General features: G+C 41.7%; 1 protein-coding gene across 2 annotated transcripts; it reads left to right on the forward strand.

Annotated features, from left to right (window-relative positions):
• Window positions 1-4,814: 4,814 nt before the first annotated feature.
• Window positions 4,815-14,159, forward strand: asb6 (ankyrin repeat and SOCS box containing 6). Of its 2 annotated transcripts, none has more exons than XM_041937433.1 (7): window positions 4,815-4,856; window positions 5,320-5,469; window positions 5,628-5,809; window positions 11,174-11,280; window positions 11,365-11,473; window positions 11,565-11,651; window positions 12,940-14,159. In XM_041937433.1, the coding sequence occupies exons 2-7, from the start codon at window positions 5,360-5,362 to the stop codon at window positions 13,659-13,661; spliced, it is 1,317 nt and encodes a 438-aa protein (XP_041793367.1). In that variant the 5' UTR covers window positions 4,815-4,856; window positions 5,320-5,359; the 3' UTR covers window positions 13,662-14,159. The 2 variants fall into 2 exon arrangements, with proteins under 2 accessions (XP_041793367.1, XP_041793368.1); XM_041937434.1 differs by having other exon boundaries at window positions 4,831-4,844.
• The last annotated feature ends 832 nt before the right edge of the window (window positions 14,160-14,991 follow it).

The raw sequence follows: 14,991 nt of genomic DNA on the forward strand, positions 1-14,991 counted from the left end.
CACAGACTGGTACAAAAAACAGTTTTGGTCTCTTTAGCTTATTTCCCTTTTCATGACAACTGTAAATGTATAAATTTTCATATAATTTGCTCTTTGAAATTATATCAAGGATTAAAATTATGCATTATTATGGGCATGGCCACTATTAGTGACAGCTAGCCACTAGGTTTCCGCAACCAGGCTTCATTCAACCCCACCTCTTTGCCAATTTCTCGATTAGATGGCAGTTTTTTGCTCATGGTTGTGGTTTTACAGTCCGCAACTGATCTGCTTCAGTCTCGCGGCTCTCATAGTCACTCATCACTCCTAATGAATGCTAATGTTGCTTCATATCAGCTTGATGTGTAGGCAAATGTCGCTACACGTTAGCTGTGGCATCTTCAAAGCTCCAGACTCTGCAGCTCCAGACTCTGCAGCTCCAGAGTAGCTAAAAACATGAACGTCTTGCAGTGATTACAGCTCTCATCATTACACATCATTACACTTAAAAGATACTATCAAACTGTAGTGACCACAGTATTTAATGCATTTCTCCGTCTGCTTCACAGTGCTGGACGTTAGCCAGAACAAAGAGTTTTTTATACTTACGGTTGGGTCGACTGCATATGTGCCATTATATTTGACTGACAGTTGAGTAATCACGATAAAGGAAATGGGACAAGGTGAACTCTCCTCATTCTTCCTTACACAGACTGTTATTTCTTATCAGCTAGAATGTGTCATGGTCTACTTTGGGTGTGCTTAACTTCCCCTGACCTTTAAAAGGGCTGATTATTTCCATCCACAATCTTCACTCAGCAATATGCCGCCAGCACAAAAGGATAGGCCCGGACCTGCTGGTCTGATAATTCCAGCTCTCAGTATGGAACTGAAGGAAACCAAACCACAATGCCCTGCCACTCTATTATCATTTCTCTGCATCCACCTTCACCTTCACCGCCGGTATTCTACCACCTTTCACCTTGAGTGTGCAGCTTTCTCAGCAGCTGAAGGGTTCTATGTGTGTTCTGCTTTACTGCGTCTTAAAGTACTTTGTATCCGTGGTAATTAACTTCTCCTTTATGCATCACCCTCCAGGGACGAACTACACAGCTTCGCGTGGCCCAGAGTACTTTGTAGCTGTTTAAATCTCCTCGGTGCTTCAAAACTCCCATGTTCCTCTGACAGCAATCCATTTTGATAATCCAGAGGGAACAAACAGGTCTAAATGTTTAATAGATTCTTATTTTACATGCGGTAATCTCGTAATCACATGTTCGAGGGGGGTCACGTCTAGCAGCCAGGAAACAAATGAAAGCCTTATTGCGTCCTGCTTCCTGTCACCTCAGGAGGAACGGTGAACCAGATAAATGATGGCCTTGTTTCAAGAGAGGCTCAATCTATTGCCAACGATTTGTGGCCAACAAAGTAATTTCGATACCATTCTTTGTATTGATAGATGGGGCCTACATTTAATAAAGAGCCAATTTTACTCGGAAGGGCTATAGGAATGGAACCGCAGTTATCGTCCCTCGTTTTTCCCTCTTTACCTTCAGCTCAAAATTAGACAGAAGGAAAAGGACAAACAGCACGGAGGGTGATATTTTTGACAGATTCTTCACTGCCACCATTACTCTTTGATGCCTATAATCCCAGCGGATTGTTTCATCACATACGGTATTGAGAGAGGTTACATTACTGCTTCGATGTGACGGGTTTGTGACTTTGTGAGTTCATTGTTTGTCGGTCCGGTTGAATTTTAAGCTTAATGGAGGACGAGAGCCAAAACGCAGTAAATCAGCTCAGTCGTTCAGGTCATATTAACTTGTGCGTTTCTTCTGTTTCCTCAGGGAGAATACAAATAACAGTGGCTCAGAGGATTTTTGCAAAAGCAGTTTTAAATCTTTCATTTTGACGACCACGGGCTCTTGAAATGCAGCGACTGTGAAGTGATGTTCATAAACTTCCTCAAAAACCTACATTAATGCTGAGCCTCAGAGCCGGAAAAGGGGGCTCTGCAGGTGAAATGTGCTTTTTGCATGGCCAATCACTGGATGCGTCTCTGCGCCTCCTGTTGTCTGACAAGAAACGGGGTGCTCAGGTGACCGCAGGGTAGCAAAGGTACAAATTAACTTCAGAGTGGAAAAAAGAGATTGTCTGCTTCACCGGGGAGCCCCGACAGGTGTGTGCACAAAGACTTAAGAACTAATCACTGGCTGATTTGTAAAAAGTAAAGTAGATTATTCATGAGCACATGGCTCAAAAATCGAGGGTAAATTGAGTGCAGTTGGAAGACTTAAGTCACATTAGAGGGATTGTGAGCGAGCCGCCATCCGTTCAGGGAACAGGTCTTTATTGGTGGAGTGACTCGGATGAGAAACTAATAATTGTCTTGAAAGTGACAGAATTAGAATGAACCAAACTTTGATTAACCTTCTGCAGTCTGTTTCCTGCGTCAGAGGAGCCGTTCTCAGTATGAGAAACACATTCTCTGTTCAGCTCAAGTGCTGTTTGTTCGCCCGCGTCTGCGTTTACATGATGGGTTATGTTTGATTTCATGCATGTGGAGAACTGTGCACTAATGCTTTGGCTGTATCATAACAGATGTGTCTGACTCTAAGCTCAGAGGCCTGATGCACTGGCCCGTGCTGCACTGCTGCCACCTAAAGACAGAGTCTGAATCAACCGTTATTTGGTCAGCATACAGCATACTCTATTTTATGATCTGTACTATTATTGTCATTATTTTTTACTATATTGTACATTTTTTATCTTTACTCTTAAATTATTGTTATTTTACTTACCCATGGCACACACACATTTGCACATTTTTACTTTTAATATTAGTTTTATGGTTGTATCACTTTGTTTTTTTTTAAACTGTTTTTTAATCCTTTTAAGTATTTCATCCTTCTTTCTAACTGTGTGTTTTCGCAATTTGTACCGCAACAAAACACTTTCCCTGCAGGGATCAAAAAACTTTTTCTTAATCTGAATTTTCCTCCAGAATACAAAGCTCTGCAGTCAAGCATTAACATTACCCTATCCTATCTTATGTCTAATATCATTTGAACACATTCGGCAAACAGAACATTTGCTTTGTAACACTTCTTAGTACAATGAAGATTATGAGCTTCATATAAAGTGCTATTATTACAAACAGAGACTTCATATGCTGCTTCTCTTGTTACCGAATGTCATTTTTTTGAAGTCAGTTCAAGCATTTCCACTTGGTTTAGCAGCATTTATCTTCACACTCAAACTCCACCAGCCAAGCATCCCATATTTAACATATCGTCTTTGTTTCTGTCAAACAAAAAGTATTTCATTTCTTTTACTGGTGGCCTCACACTATTAAAACGGATGTGTCAGCTTAGCTAATTTGTCTTAAACAGCAAGACATTTAGCTCACTTTCCAAAACATGATGTCAGCCCCAACATATGTTGTGTTAAAATCAGTCATTAACATATTACTTTGTGCTCAAAATCAGACACCCAGATGTGTTAAAAAAAAAAGAGAGACATATTTTGTAAGAGAGCGCTCCTCAATGGTTCTCAAAGCGAGCCATCTGTCACCAAAACCAGACACGGCAGGGTTTCTTTGCTAAACAGGACAAAGGCGACTGTTAGCAAGCAGATGCTGTCAGCATAACGGAGTGGTTGAAAAAAAAAACATCTGAAAGCTGCTGTCTTAGACTGATGTGCCATATGGATAAAATACTCTTTAGTCTTTAGTACTGTTGTGGTGGTTGTAAAACATTTTCAGGCTAAAAACACCAAATGGTGATCAATGACTTCTGTGGAAGAAGGTGACATATTGAAAAATGTCATTATGCTTTATTAAATGCATGACAGAACAGGTCAGACACAAAAAGGTGCATTGTGAATTCTGATCTGTGTCGCAATTTAACATAATGTTTGACAGGAAAACAGATTTTAATGATGAAGCATGCTGATTGACTTGCTTAATTACTAACAGAGGACATTAATTTTGTATGACACATGTTCACAGCTAACAACTGGAATGTCTGTTTAGTAGAAAATATGTTTTAAAAGCCTGCACTGTTTGCTGAGTAAACCTTTATAATTATCCAAGTTTATTACCACAATTTTAATGATGTAGTTGACAGTGTGCCTCAGGTCCAATATTTTGTGCTATTTGCCAGATGCTGTTGAATTTTTCATGTGTCATATTGGTGTAAGCCCCAACAGGTGAGCGCCACCATTTTAGGACACACAAACCCCAAAGTGACATAGTAAATATTCAGATTACTGTGATTTATAAGTGCAGTGAAAAAGTCATAGTTAGATTTTTTTCACTGGATGTGTTCTCTTGGTTACAAATTGTTTATTTATTTTTATTTTTTTAAAGAAAGACTACAGACAACCTGGTGTGCACAAATGTCTGTAGGACAAGGGCTCAGCTATTCAAATTACATACACATATACACTCACACCCTCACATATGCTAAAGAACGTACACATCCTCATTACATGATTTTATTTATCTTATGCTTTTACTGTTTTATGTTGCCTACTCTATATTTCGTTGCTTGTTTGCTTATCTTTGTGGATTATTTGACTTCTGCATTTTCTTAAGTTGCATATTCCCTCTATAAGCCTCAGGGTTTTTTTTCTAAATATCATCTGCACAATTTGCTCTTTTAATTTTTTACATTTTTAATATGTATCCTGCTTCTGTCCGAATAAATGAATAAAGCTTAAATTAATAAAAACAGCAATTGTTCAAGGACAACGTCAAAAGGGGAACCTTCGTTACTCTTGTGCTTTAAAGGGGAATGAAAACACGGTCGGACTGATGTGGGCGTGGTGGATGCTTCCTGTTTTGAAGGGAAACGGCTAGCGTGAGTGTCTGAGTGAGTTTCTACCAACTTGTCTTGTTTGAGTAATTTTTCTCAAACATTTCAAATTCATAATTGAGCAAATAACGATACATTTAGCCAGCAATGCTAGAGATGCGTGTGACCTTTTACATTTACCTGCTAGCAAACAAAATAAAATTTTCTCTGAATAACGTACAGACATTTGGCGTAAGTTAGCTAGCCGAATGTAACGTCAACATGCTAACGCCGAGAGTAAAGTCAAACTTAGTAGTTTGAGTCGGAATGAAAGATACATTCAGTAGTTTAATAGAATATTCAGTAAAGCGACTACGTTAGCAAATTAGCATGAAGTGTCACCCATTTCCCAAAGACATTTGTCAACTGAACTCCAGAGATAACGTTGCGCAAGTTGATCTGAAGTTACTTGCTTTCTCTGCTATTCTTACACACCCCCTGTCAGTGACTTGAACGTTTGTTGTTTTGGTTTGTTTTTCAGTTACTGACTCACGATTCGTGGGTTGAAGAGCGCAGGAGCCATGCCTTTCCTCCATGGGTTTCGAAGGATCATTTATGAGTATCAGCCGCTGGTGGACGCTGTCATGTGTGTTGTTGGACTGGAGGAAAGAGATGGTGGTCACGAGGACAGGTTGTTAAAGCTACAATTCAGTGGATAATTATTTTTGAATCGGAACTGGAAAAAGTAGCTTAGTTCTAATGGTCATTTATTGAAGCAGTTTCTTGTACTTGTGCTATAGTGGCTGGTGTCATCTCATACAGTTTGCTGCTTTCCCCTCTTGCACCCAGAGTCCGAAGTCCTGAGGATGAGTCTGCTCTCTGTAGTCCTCTGGTGGAGCTTCTGGAGCGAGAGTCCCAGTCAGAAGTGTTTGTGGAAGGCATCAGCTATGCTCTGATTAAGGTGGCAGAGCGGGGACTGGTCTACGCAGCTGAAGTCCTTCTACGCTACGGAGCTGATGTCAACTTTGAAGGTGAGAAATAATGTGTGTGTGTGCTTTAAATACATTGTACAGACTTTTGCTGAAGTTGCAAAATGCCTGAAGTAGAAGTAGCCAGTCAGAGGAACCAATCTAGTAATATGGGTTAGTCAGGATGTTATACACAACCTCACTTGTCCTGGCAAATTTAGTGCAGTGCAATCACTAAAAGCACGTTTGCCTAATTTTTGAATAAATGAATCAGTGGTTTTGTTTGTTCACACTTCCTCTGTATCTATAATTTGTTTCTGTACACAGGAGGTGTGTCATTTCCAGTAATAATTCTTTAGGGCCAGTCACACTTTGGAGATGACTACAAATATAAAACTTTAAACCTTTACTACGTTTATTTTCTCCAGAGTGAAATATATTGTTGCTGTGTTAACAATTTACAAGCCCTATAGCTACCATCTTGTTCCAGTTTTAATGTATGATTGTGGGTCTCTGCTACATGCACAACAGTTTGAACTGCATATGTAAGTTGAGCAACGAGTCCATATGCACTTGAGAGAATAAGTGTTCTTTTAGCAAACTGCAGTGGAAAAAGTGCAGCCCCTCTCACTGCTGTGATGAAACCTGCCAGGGCTCATCCTCACTCGGCGGTGGTGACCTCTGGTGGTAGCAAACATGTCTTTCCCCAGGGACACAATTAGAGGATCCTGGTAGAGGCTGCTGCATTCATCTTCTACATTTCTTGAATGCCTTTTTCCAGAAAGTTAGAAGAAACACCTACAAATGTCCCCACAATGGCATTCAAAAACGTTTCTCTAAGTATTTGCTGAACCCAGTTAATTATAGTATTATGCAACATTTGTATCTAAACAAACAAAAAGGTAAATGAGTCATATTTTACAAGTCTTCCGATATTTAAGTTTATTTCCCAGTGATCTGCTGCAGTCCAAATGTTGAATAAATTACATTTGGCTTTTTTTGGTTGATAAAAGCCTTAGAAAACCATCAATATAGCAATACAGCTACACTGCTGCAAGTTCTAGATGGATAAATGACTCTTGTTGGAAAGCCTTTATTGCATTTATCAGTAACGCAGCAAGTGGTTGTCACCTAGAGTACCTTCACTTCACCTGTCCGTCCTCTGCTGCGCTCAGTGTGTGTGGAGGAAACACAGTGTGAGCGAAGGAGAGAAACTGGCATAAAGGTGAATGACAACAAAACACAGTAAAGACCCCCACACTGAACTGAAATGGAACAAGTGCACATAAATTGGGTGAATGCCATAAATGAAATATTTTTTTGTTTATTTTTACTCCATTACATTTGTCTTACTGCTTTAGTTATTAGCTACAGATTTAATAAACTCTTTAAAAAGACTCTCGGATTTGCTGGAAAATGCGTCATCACAGAGCTGAAAACAGGCTGTTGATGAGAGTTCATGAAGCTTTTTAGACATACGTGGTTCTCACAGGACAGCTTCATCTTGCAGAACATGGTGCATTGCTGTAGACTAAACCAGCCAGCTGTATATAAAGTAGTTCAAATGAGCATCTACATCTATTAATCTATTAATGCAGCAGTAATATTAGGCAGCACAAGGCAAAGCAGGGTTATTTAAATAGCTCCATTCAGACACATGAAAACTCAAAGTGCTTTACCAGTGAAATTAAAAAAACATTAAATTGCATTAAAAGGACTAAAAGAAAAATGAAAACAAGCTAATAAATTCTAAAGAAGCTGCATTTGAAAGAGAGAATAAATGGACTGTGTTTATGTAGCAGTTTTCTAGTCTTACCGACCTCTCAAAGCACTTTACAACACAAGCCAGCATTCACCCATTCACACACACATTCATACACTGACTGCAGAGGCAGCCACGCAGGGTGGCACCTGCTCGTCAGGAACGATGAGCATTCACACACGCTCTGATGGCAATATGTAAGCAGTCAAACAGAGGTCGAACCACCGGCTTACTGATTAGTGGACGACAGCTCTACCTCCTGAGCCACAGCTGCTCCAGTAAAGACGACAGCAAACAACTGTGGTGGAATTTTTACACGTTTCTATACTTTTCTGTTTTGTTTTCCTATTTTATGTAGTTGATCTGTAGTCTTGGCTGTTTAACTGTTGTAATGACAAGAGAATGTCCTGGTGGATTAGCTGTTGTAACCCCACCGCAATTAACCCCTGGGTGCAGAGTAAATGGCATGAGGAGATTACACCTGACTGTAAATTCCTGAGATCAGGATACCATCAAGTTTTATTGCACACAACTGTTTTTCTGTTGCCATCTGTTAAACAAGTTCTGCTAATACCAAAGGCATGTCAGAGTATAAGAATGGGGTGAAAACATCTGATCAGTGAGCACAACTCTGAACTGCTTACTGCCGTGTGGCTCTGTGGCTGTGTCTCCTCTCTATAGAGATTAAACACTTTGTGCATGCTGCTTGCTTTCCAGAGAAAATTTTCCACAACACAACAAAAACAAAAGCAAGTAGCTACAGAGTGCAAAGAAGTTATGAATGAGCTCTTTATATCTACAGAGTGAGGGACCCTCTTCCATGTAGTCCACCGTGTTTCTACAGTAGCCCAGAAAAGACAAACCAAATACTGACTCTAGAGAAGGAGTTTGGCCTTCTCCATGTTTTCAGTGGCCATTGTGACAAGGGTGAGATGAGGTGAGGGGTATTTAGGAAGCTCGTTCCACAGGTGGGGGCATAGAAGGAGTCTGGATGCTTTGTAACATACAAGTAAATCAGTGATGTATTTCAGCTGGAGACCATTAAGTGCTTTATTGAGAAGTAATAGAATTTTAGATTGTATTCTTTGGCACAGAGGAATTGGGCGCAGTGATTTTAAGGATTGGTGGAATGTGCTGAACGTTCCTGGTGTTCGCGAGGACCCTGGCAGCAGCGATCTGGATCAGCTGATTGATTTTTTTTTTACTAACACCTGTAGCCTGCTGAAAATAAACACATTAACAAGTTTTTCTGTATCTTGTTTAGACAGAACTCCTTTAGTTCTTGAGATGTTTTTAAGGTGGCGGTAGGCCGATTTTGTAAATGTGACTGTTGAAATTCAGGTCTGAGTCCATAACTACACCCAGTTTTCTGGCTTAATTTGTAGATTTTAGTGTCATGGATTCAAGGTGGGCACCGACTTTTAATCTGTCTTGCTTGCGGCCAAAAACAATGCATCACTGCTCAGATGAACATTGTTTAAAACTTGAAGTGCACTCTGAATGTTGAGGTGTGGTGGAAATCCAAAGTCTTTTTGTGCCAGGAATGTGTTCAGTTGCTGAAAAACAACCTTTTCAATGATCTTTCCTAAAAAGAAATTAGGTTTGATATGGGCCTGCGGTTGTTACTGAGGCATCCAGATGAGACTTTTTGTTCTTTTTTAAAAGAAAACTGAACATAACATCTTGTCTTTCCCCTGTGTCAACAATCACCAACTCTGGTTTGGTTCTCCAAGTTAGATATAAAATTATTTCAGCTCTAGACGTTGCTTTTTCGCTGTGGTCATGACCGAGCTTCCTATCTGTAGTGCATCTGATGCTATGCAGTGAAAACATCTTTAAAGAAGCATCAGGCAGCAGGTAGTAGCCCTAAGGTTTCAAACAATTTTGATCAAGGTTGCATATTCTAAGAGGGTGAAAATGTGCCAAGTCTGAGGTGTTATGCAGTCGTTGCATGACTTGGCATCGATTCAAGAACATATATGATAGTAAATCACTGACAGGGACCATTTTACTGCTATGTTTAAGAATATGCCAGCTTGAATTTTTCAGTCGTGTATAGACACATGCAGCAAATATCAGCCGGTGCCTGGACTGCCGGGGAAACCACAGCCAGGTACAGGTAAAGCTTTATTATCTGCTGTTATATTGGATTGCCGCCAGCAACAGGGGCTGTGAGAGGCTAACATGCAACAGCTTGAGAGAACACGAGCAAACACTCCCCATTTGTTAAGTCATATGCTGCATCTGAAACACTCTGTAAATACAGAAAACATTGGTGAGGCGTTTGTGTACCGTGTTGGAGCTCACAGCTGCTGTATTGCTTGTGTGTTGCAGTGTTTCTGTATTTGTTTTGGCACTCTGTTTTTCTTTGTGTCCTCTGCATTTGGATCTGGTGTCAAACTGGTATACATGTTTCCTCAATTACCTCATGTATTCTCAAGAGGGTTATGATGCCGGTGGGGTGACTCAGGCCTCTTTCACAGTGGACCACAGCTTTCTTCTAAGCCACGTGGAGAAACATATTGGTATCTGGCAGGCGGTGCTTTCATGGTTTCATTCATATTTATTAAATAGACTCCAATGTTTAAAGTTACAGTAATAAAATCTCTGAATTTTCTGAAGTAAAGTTTGGTGGAACACAGTTATGTGCACCTGTAAAGCCAAGTTAACTTACCCAGCTCCTAAATTTAGAGGCATGTCTGTCAGAAATTCAAAAAGAGAATGAATGGGTATGAACTTTTCTGATGATGATAAAACAGAGGTATTACTTGTTAGGCCAGCCAGATATGGACTTTTATATAGCTTTGATGGCTGTTTTACTTCTGAAAGCTTTACTAAAACCTTTGGAGTGATTGTTTCCATCTCATATGAGGGCTGTTATATAGCATATATTGTAATATTCCTAAATCTGACCGGGTCTGTCACTGTGTAATGCTGAAACCATAATCATCCATGCATTTACGTCTTCCAGACTTGATTATTGTAGTATTGTTAGAAGTATTGATAGACGTTTTCAGCTTGTTCAGAATGCTGCAGCTAGAATTTGCACAAGAGCATGTAGCATCACTCTGACCTCACTTCACTGGCTACCAGTGCAAGCTGGGCCTGATTTGAAGGTTCTTCTTTTAACCTAAAATTCCTCACCTGGACTTGCACCACCTTAGCTCTCTGAGCTCATTATACCATATACACCGGTACGCTCTCTTGGCTCTCTCAGTGCTGGTCTCCTGGCCTTCAGTTAACAAACAGTCAGTTGGCGTCAGAGCATTTGCCTCCTGTATCTCTGGAATGGCCTTCCATTACATGTTAATGAAGCTCTTTCAGCTGAAATCTGTACATCAAGACTGAAAACCTGCATTTATACCCTTCATTAGAGCCTACCCTACAACTAGAGCTCCGTCAGGTCCATCCCCTTTAACACTGAGGTTTATAATGTGGTTGTTTTGTCTTCATTTGCATAATTTTATTTGTATTATCCTGTTCCAAAGATAACTGGGACCATGATGCTTCGTGATTCTGCACTGTAAATAAAAATGAGGTTGCAGAACTTTGCCCGGTAACACTTGAAGAAAATGTATTGTCAGAAATCTTCATCCGTCTGATTCTCATTTCATCTTTTTGGTAAAGACTCAGTCTGTGTGATATTATGTGTTTCTGCCCTCCAGACCCAGTGTCTTACTACAACCCTCTGCATATAGCAGTTCTGAGGAACAGGCCCAGCATGGTGAGGCTGCTGGTCGGCCACGGAGCGGACATTGAAAAGAGAGACAGGGTGAGACAACTGTAGCTTTGTCCTCTCTTTTTTTTCTCTGTTTTCTTAGTATTTGATGTGAATAATATAAATGTCACTCGGTAGATCCATGAGAGCAGTCCTTTGGATCTGGCCAGCGAGGAGTCGGAGAGGCTCCCCTGCCTGCAGACCCTGTTGGATATGGGTGCTGACGTCAATGCAAGGGATAAACATGGTAAATTACACCGTCAGCCTCATTCAGAAATCTTCATTCTTTAGCTCATTCAATCATTGGAAAACTAATTGTTTCTGTCTCATCTCCAAAGGAAAAACACCTTTGCTCCATGCCTTGGCAAGCAGCGATGGACTCACTGTGCACAACACAGAGAACATCCAGCTTCTGCTGCACAGAGGTACTGACTCTTCATCTTCACTCTGCCTACTTGTCCCCTCTCAAGCAGGATCAAGGTTAACCCACTGCATTCACACTTGTGTTAGTATGCATACCTGTCCACCTGTATGCACTTTCAGATCAAAGTAAGCTGTCAGTGGTTGTCAGGCTAGAATATGCACATGCAGTTTTTATCGCAACTGAAAATGGAGCAGAACGAATCCTGTGATCCAGGAATGAAGACACTGAGATTTTTAACGGCAGGATGCTCAGACATGTGGATGTCTCGACGTCTTTACGGTACAACAGTATCATCAATCTCCTTAGTATACCCAGTTTCACGTACAGTTTGACTACAGGGCAGCCCACATGTAGACTCTGCTTCATGGTTTGTGTTTTTAATGTACCCTGACGCAAAAAGGCCACACAGACACCTGAACATTTCCTTTCCTAATTTTTGACATTCGCATCAAATCAAAGTCACATGCAGTGAATTTACTATCACAAACAGAGACATTACCAGAGTCAGTCCAACAGCCAGAAGTCAGTTTGTTCAACCTCCGTTTGAGGAATGGTGGAGAGACTGATTTTTTCAAAATAAGTCTCTTGGCTGTGATCCATCCCAAGCATAACCGTCTACTTTACATTAAAGAGCAGCAGGAAAGCAGCTTCTCACTACAGCCACAAAGAACCAGTGAGTCATACACATGAATCTTTCTGACAACATCAAAAAAACCAGAGAAGAAATCGTCCAAGTACAACCCTGAGTCCAAAAAAAAGACGCTGTGTAAGACATCAGTAAAACAGAATGTGATCGTTTGCTGATCCTCTCTGACATAAACTCGACTGAAAACAGCTCAGAGACAATATATTTAATGTTTGACCTCATCAGCTTCAATGATTATTGTAAATATCTGCTTATTCTGAATCTGATGCAGCAACATCAGGAAATTTATAACAGAAAACTTACTTTACAGTCCAAACTGTGGTTGTAGAGTTGAAAGACTTTTACAGCTAGATGGTGAAATGAAAGATGCTATCGAGTTGCATTATGGGAAATGTAGGATCCAGAGTTTTTACTGCTTGAGCTATAAGCTGCTACAAGAGCTAATTTTAAAAGCTGTAACCAGTAAATGCTCAGCAGGTTTTTAGTTTTGTGTCATAAATGACCTAAACAGTTATTCAGATGTCAAAAGAGTTATTGATAAATATTATCTGTGCTTGAATAGTGTCATTATTTCAAACACATCTAAGGCACATGTGCTCTAATGTGCACATACAGAGTTCGAGTGATGCTTTCTTCACCACAGGTGCTGACGTTAATGCTGCTACTGTGGACGGTGAAACAGTCGAGTCGTCGTTGGTGTTTCTGGTGAAGGAAGCTCTGGAGGCCAATGTGGAGGACGCTGCTGAGATCGGTAACTTCTGCTTGAAAACCACACAGCTGCTGCTGGCTCACGGTGTGGACCCCAGCTGCTGTCTGAATGAGGATGGCGAGCCCTCCCTGACGCAGACGAGCCTGGAGCACTTTGACCTGCTCTTCCCTCTGGCTGTGCTCTTAATCCAGAGCAGAGCCTCTTTGGTTTGCTCCTTTCACGGCGACTCCTGTTGGTCAGGTTACAGCCTCCTTTTCCAGCGGCTCCAAACAGCCCTGCAGCAGTGCTCTGATCAAAGTCACGCCGCTGAGCTCCTGGAGCAAGCTGAGGTGTTGCTCGACTTAGCGAGGGTAGACGTGCCCGCGCTGCATCTGCCTCTCAGGCTGGAGCTCCCTGTGCCCGGTCAGGACCCTCACCCCTATGCTCAGGCTCTGGTAGACCTGCACAACCGCGTAGTAGAGCATGAAGCGAGCCCCCCTGCTCTGCGATGCCTTTGTAGGGCATTCATAAGGAGCCACCTCCAGCCTTGGCCCCTGGAAGACAGAGTCAGAGCCTTGCCATTACCAGACAGACTGAAAGACTTTCTTCTTCCTGAGCACACATACACCCCAAAGCCTGGCTGGGACTGCTTCAAGCCCCAACACAGCCAGCGCTGACCAGATAAGCTACTGGCTCGTGTTTGTTCTATCTAAAAAAAAATTTAAAAAGCCCATAAATGAACCTAAAGCTAACAAACCACTGAGGTCTTCATTGATTTCTTATTGTGAGACGTCTGTGCCAAATTTCCAGACAGATGTGTGTATGTTTACTTTAAGACACAGAGCGATTTCTGTGCAAATTCGCCTTTGAGTTGGAACAAACTTTTTCACTGTTGCGGTCCAGCTGCTGCACAGTTGCATGAACCGTGGTCATGGTTGCGAAGGACGTCGCAATACAAAATAAAAGCCACCAGATGGCAGTGTTGGTCCTGCGTGTCAAAAGCAGCTCAGCTGCCAGGGTCAAACATTTACTTATTCATTCACAGTGCAGCCTATTACAGTTGTTCCAGCACGGCAGGCTCCATCTATATTTTATCTCCTCAACATGATGATGTTGTATTGTGGAAGTTGTGTGTATCTTCTCGCTCTACATGAAGGTGGACCAATAAAACAGTAATGTGTCTTACCATCTGTGTCCCCATAGCCTCTTATATCCAGTAATAGCAGTCCGACAGTATTTATGTTTGTCAACATATTAGAGCTTGTGCCTGACCAGGTAGGGGCAGCGCAGCTCTGAATATAACTCATAAACTACCTGTTCCCAATCGGCGCTATATGTTTACCTCCTGGTCGTGTTCGTACACCAAACATCAGCTGAGCGAATGCTAAAATAGAAGAAGCAGGAATAAAACGCTAGAACACAACAGGAGGAGTGCGCCTGTAGACGCTGTGACATGGTTTTACTGTGACATAGCTGCACTGGCTGCTGGCGTGGAAAGTTTTACCAAGCATTCCTAATGCTTAGGTTTAAATTCAGATGAATTTAGGGCCCCTTTGCTCTTCTTTTGCTCCCTCACATGCGCAAAACCCATTCTTTACATCCCTTCTTTGGCAATAAGCAAACAGCGCCGTACAGAAATATACTGCGATGGTCCGGGAACACCATAGGGTACATATGTGTTTGCGTCCGTTTGTGTGTGTGACGAGCAAACTAAATAGGACATTGTGTTACACAACTAACCCCTTCCTGACATTGCTGAAGCTGGAGTGGCTCCAAGGCTTGCAAGCGCTCCAGCTCCTCTTGGTTATCTAGGTCACAGCCTCTGAGGAGAAGAGCCTCAGCAGCAGCAGCAGCAGCAGCCCTGCATGACACACGCTTCACTCTCCTGTCTGTCTCAATCTCTTGACAAAACCTCAACGCTGGCCCTGGTCAAAGGAGGGAGGGAGGGACGGACGGAGGGAGGGAGGGGGTTGCGGGAGGCAGAACAGTGAGGGGGGAAAACAAGTT

Source organism: Chelmon rostratus, chromosome 5, assembly GCF_017976325.1.
Source record: "Chelmon rostratus isolate fCheRos1 chromosome 5, fCheRos1.pri, whole genome shotgun sequence".
Classification (NCBI taxonomy): domain Eukaryota; kingdom Metazoa; phylum Chordata; class Actinopteri; order Chaetodontiformes; family Chaetodontidae; genus Chelmon; species Chelmon rostratus.

Bases quoted from the DNA above. Each gene is read 5' to 3' on its own strand.
- asb6 (XM_041937433.1), top strand. From the start codon at position 5,360: ATGCCTTTCCTCCATGGGTTTCGAAGGATCATTTATGAGTATCAGCCG. The intron at 5,810-11,173 runs GTGAGAAATAAT...TCTGCCCTCCAG, and splicing joins AGCTGATGTCAACTTTGAAG to ACCCAGTGTCTTACTACAAC. The intron at 11,652-12,939 runs GTACTGACTCTT...TCTTCACCACAG, and splicing joins CCAGCTTCTGCTGCACAGAG to GTGCTGACGTTAATGCTGCT.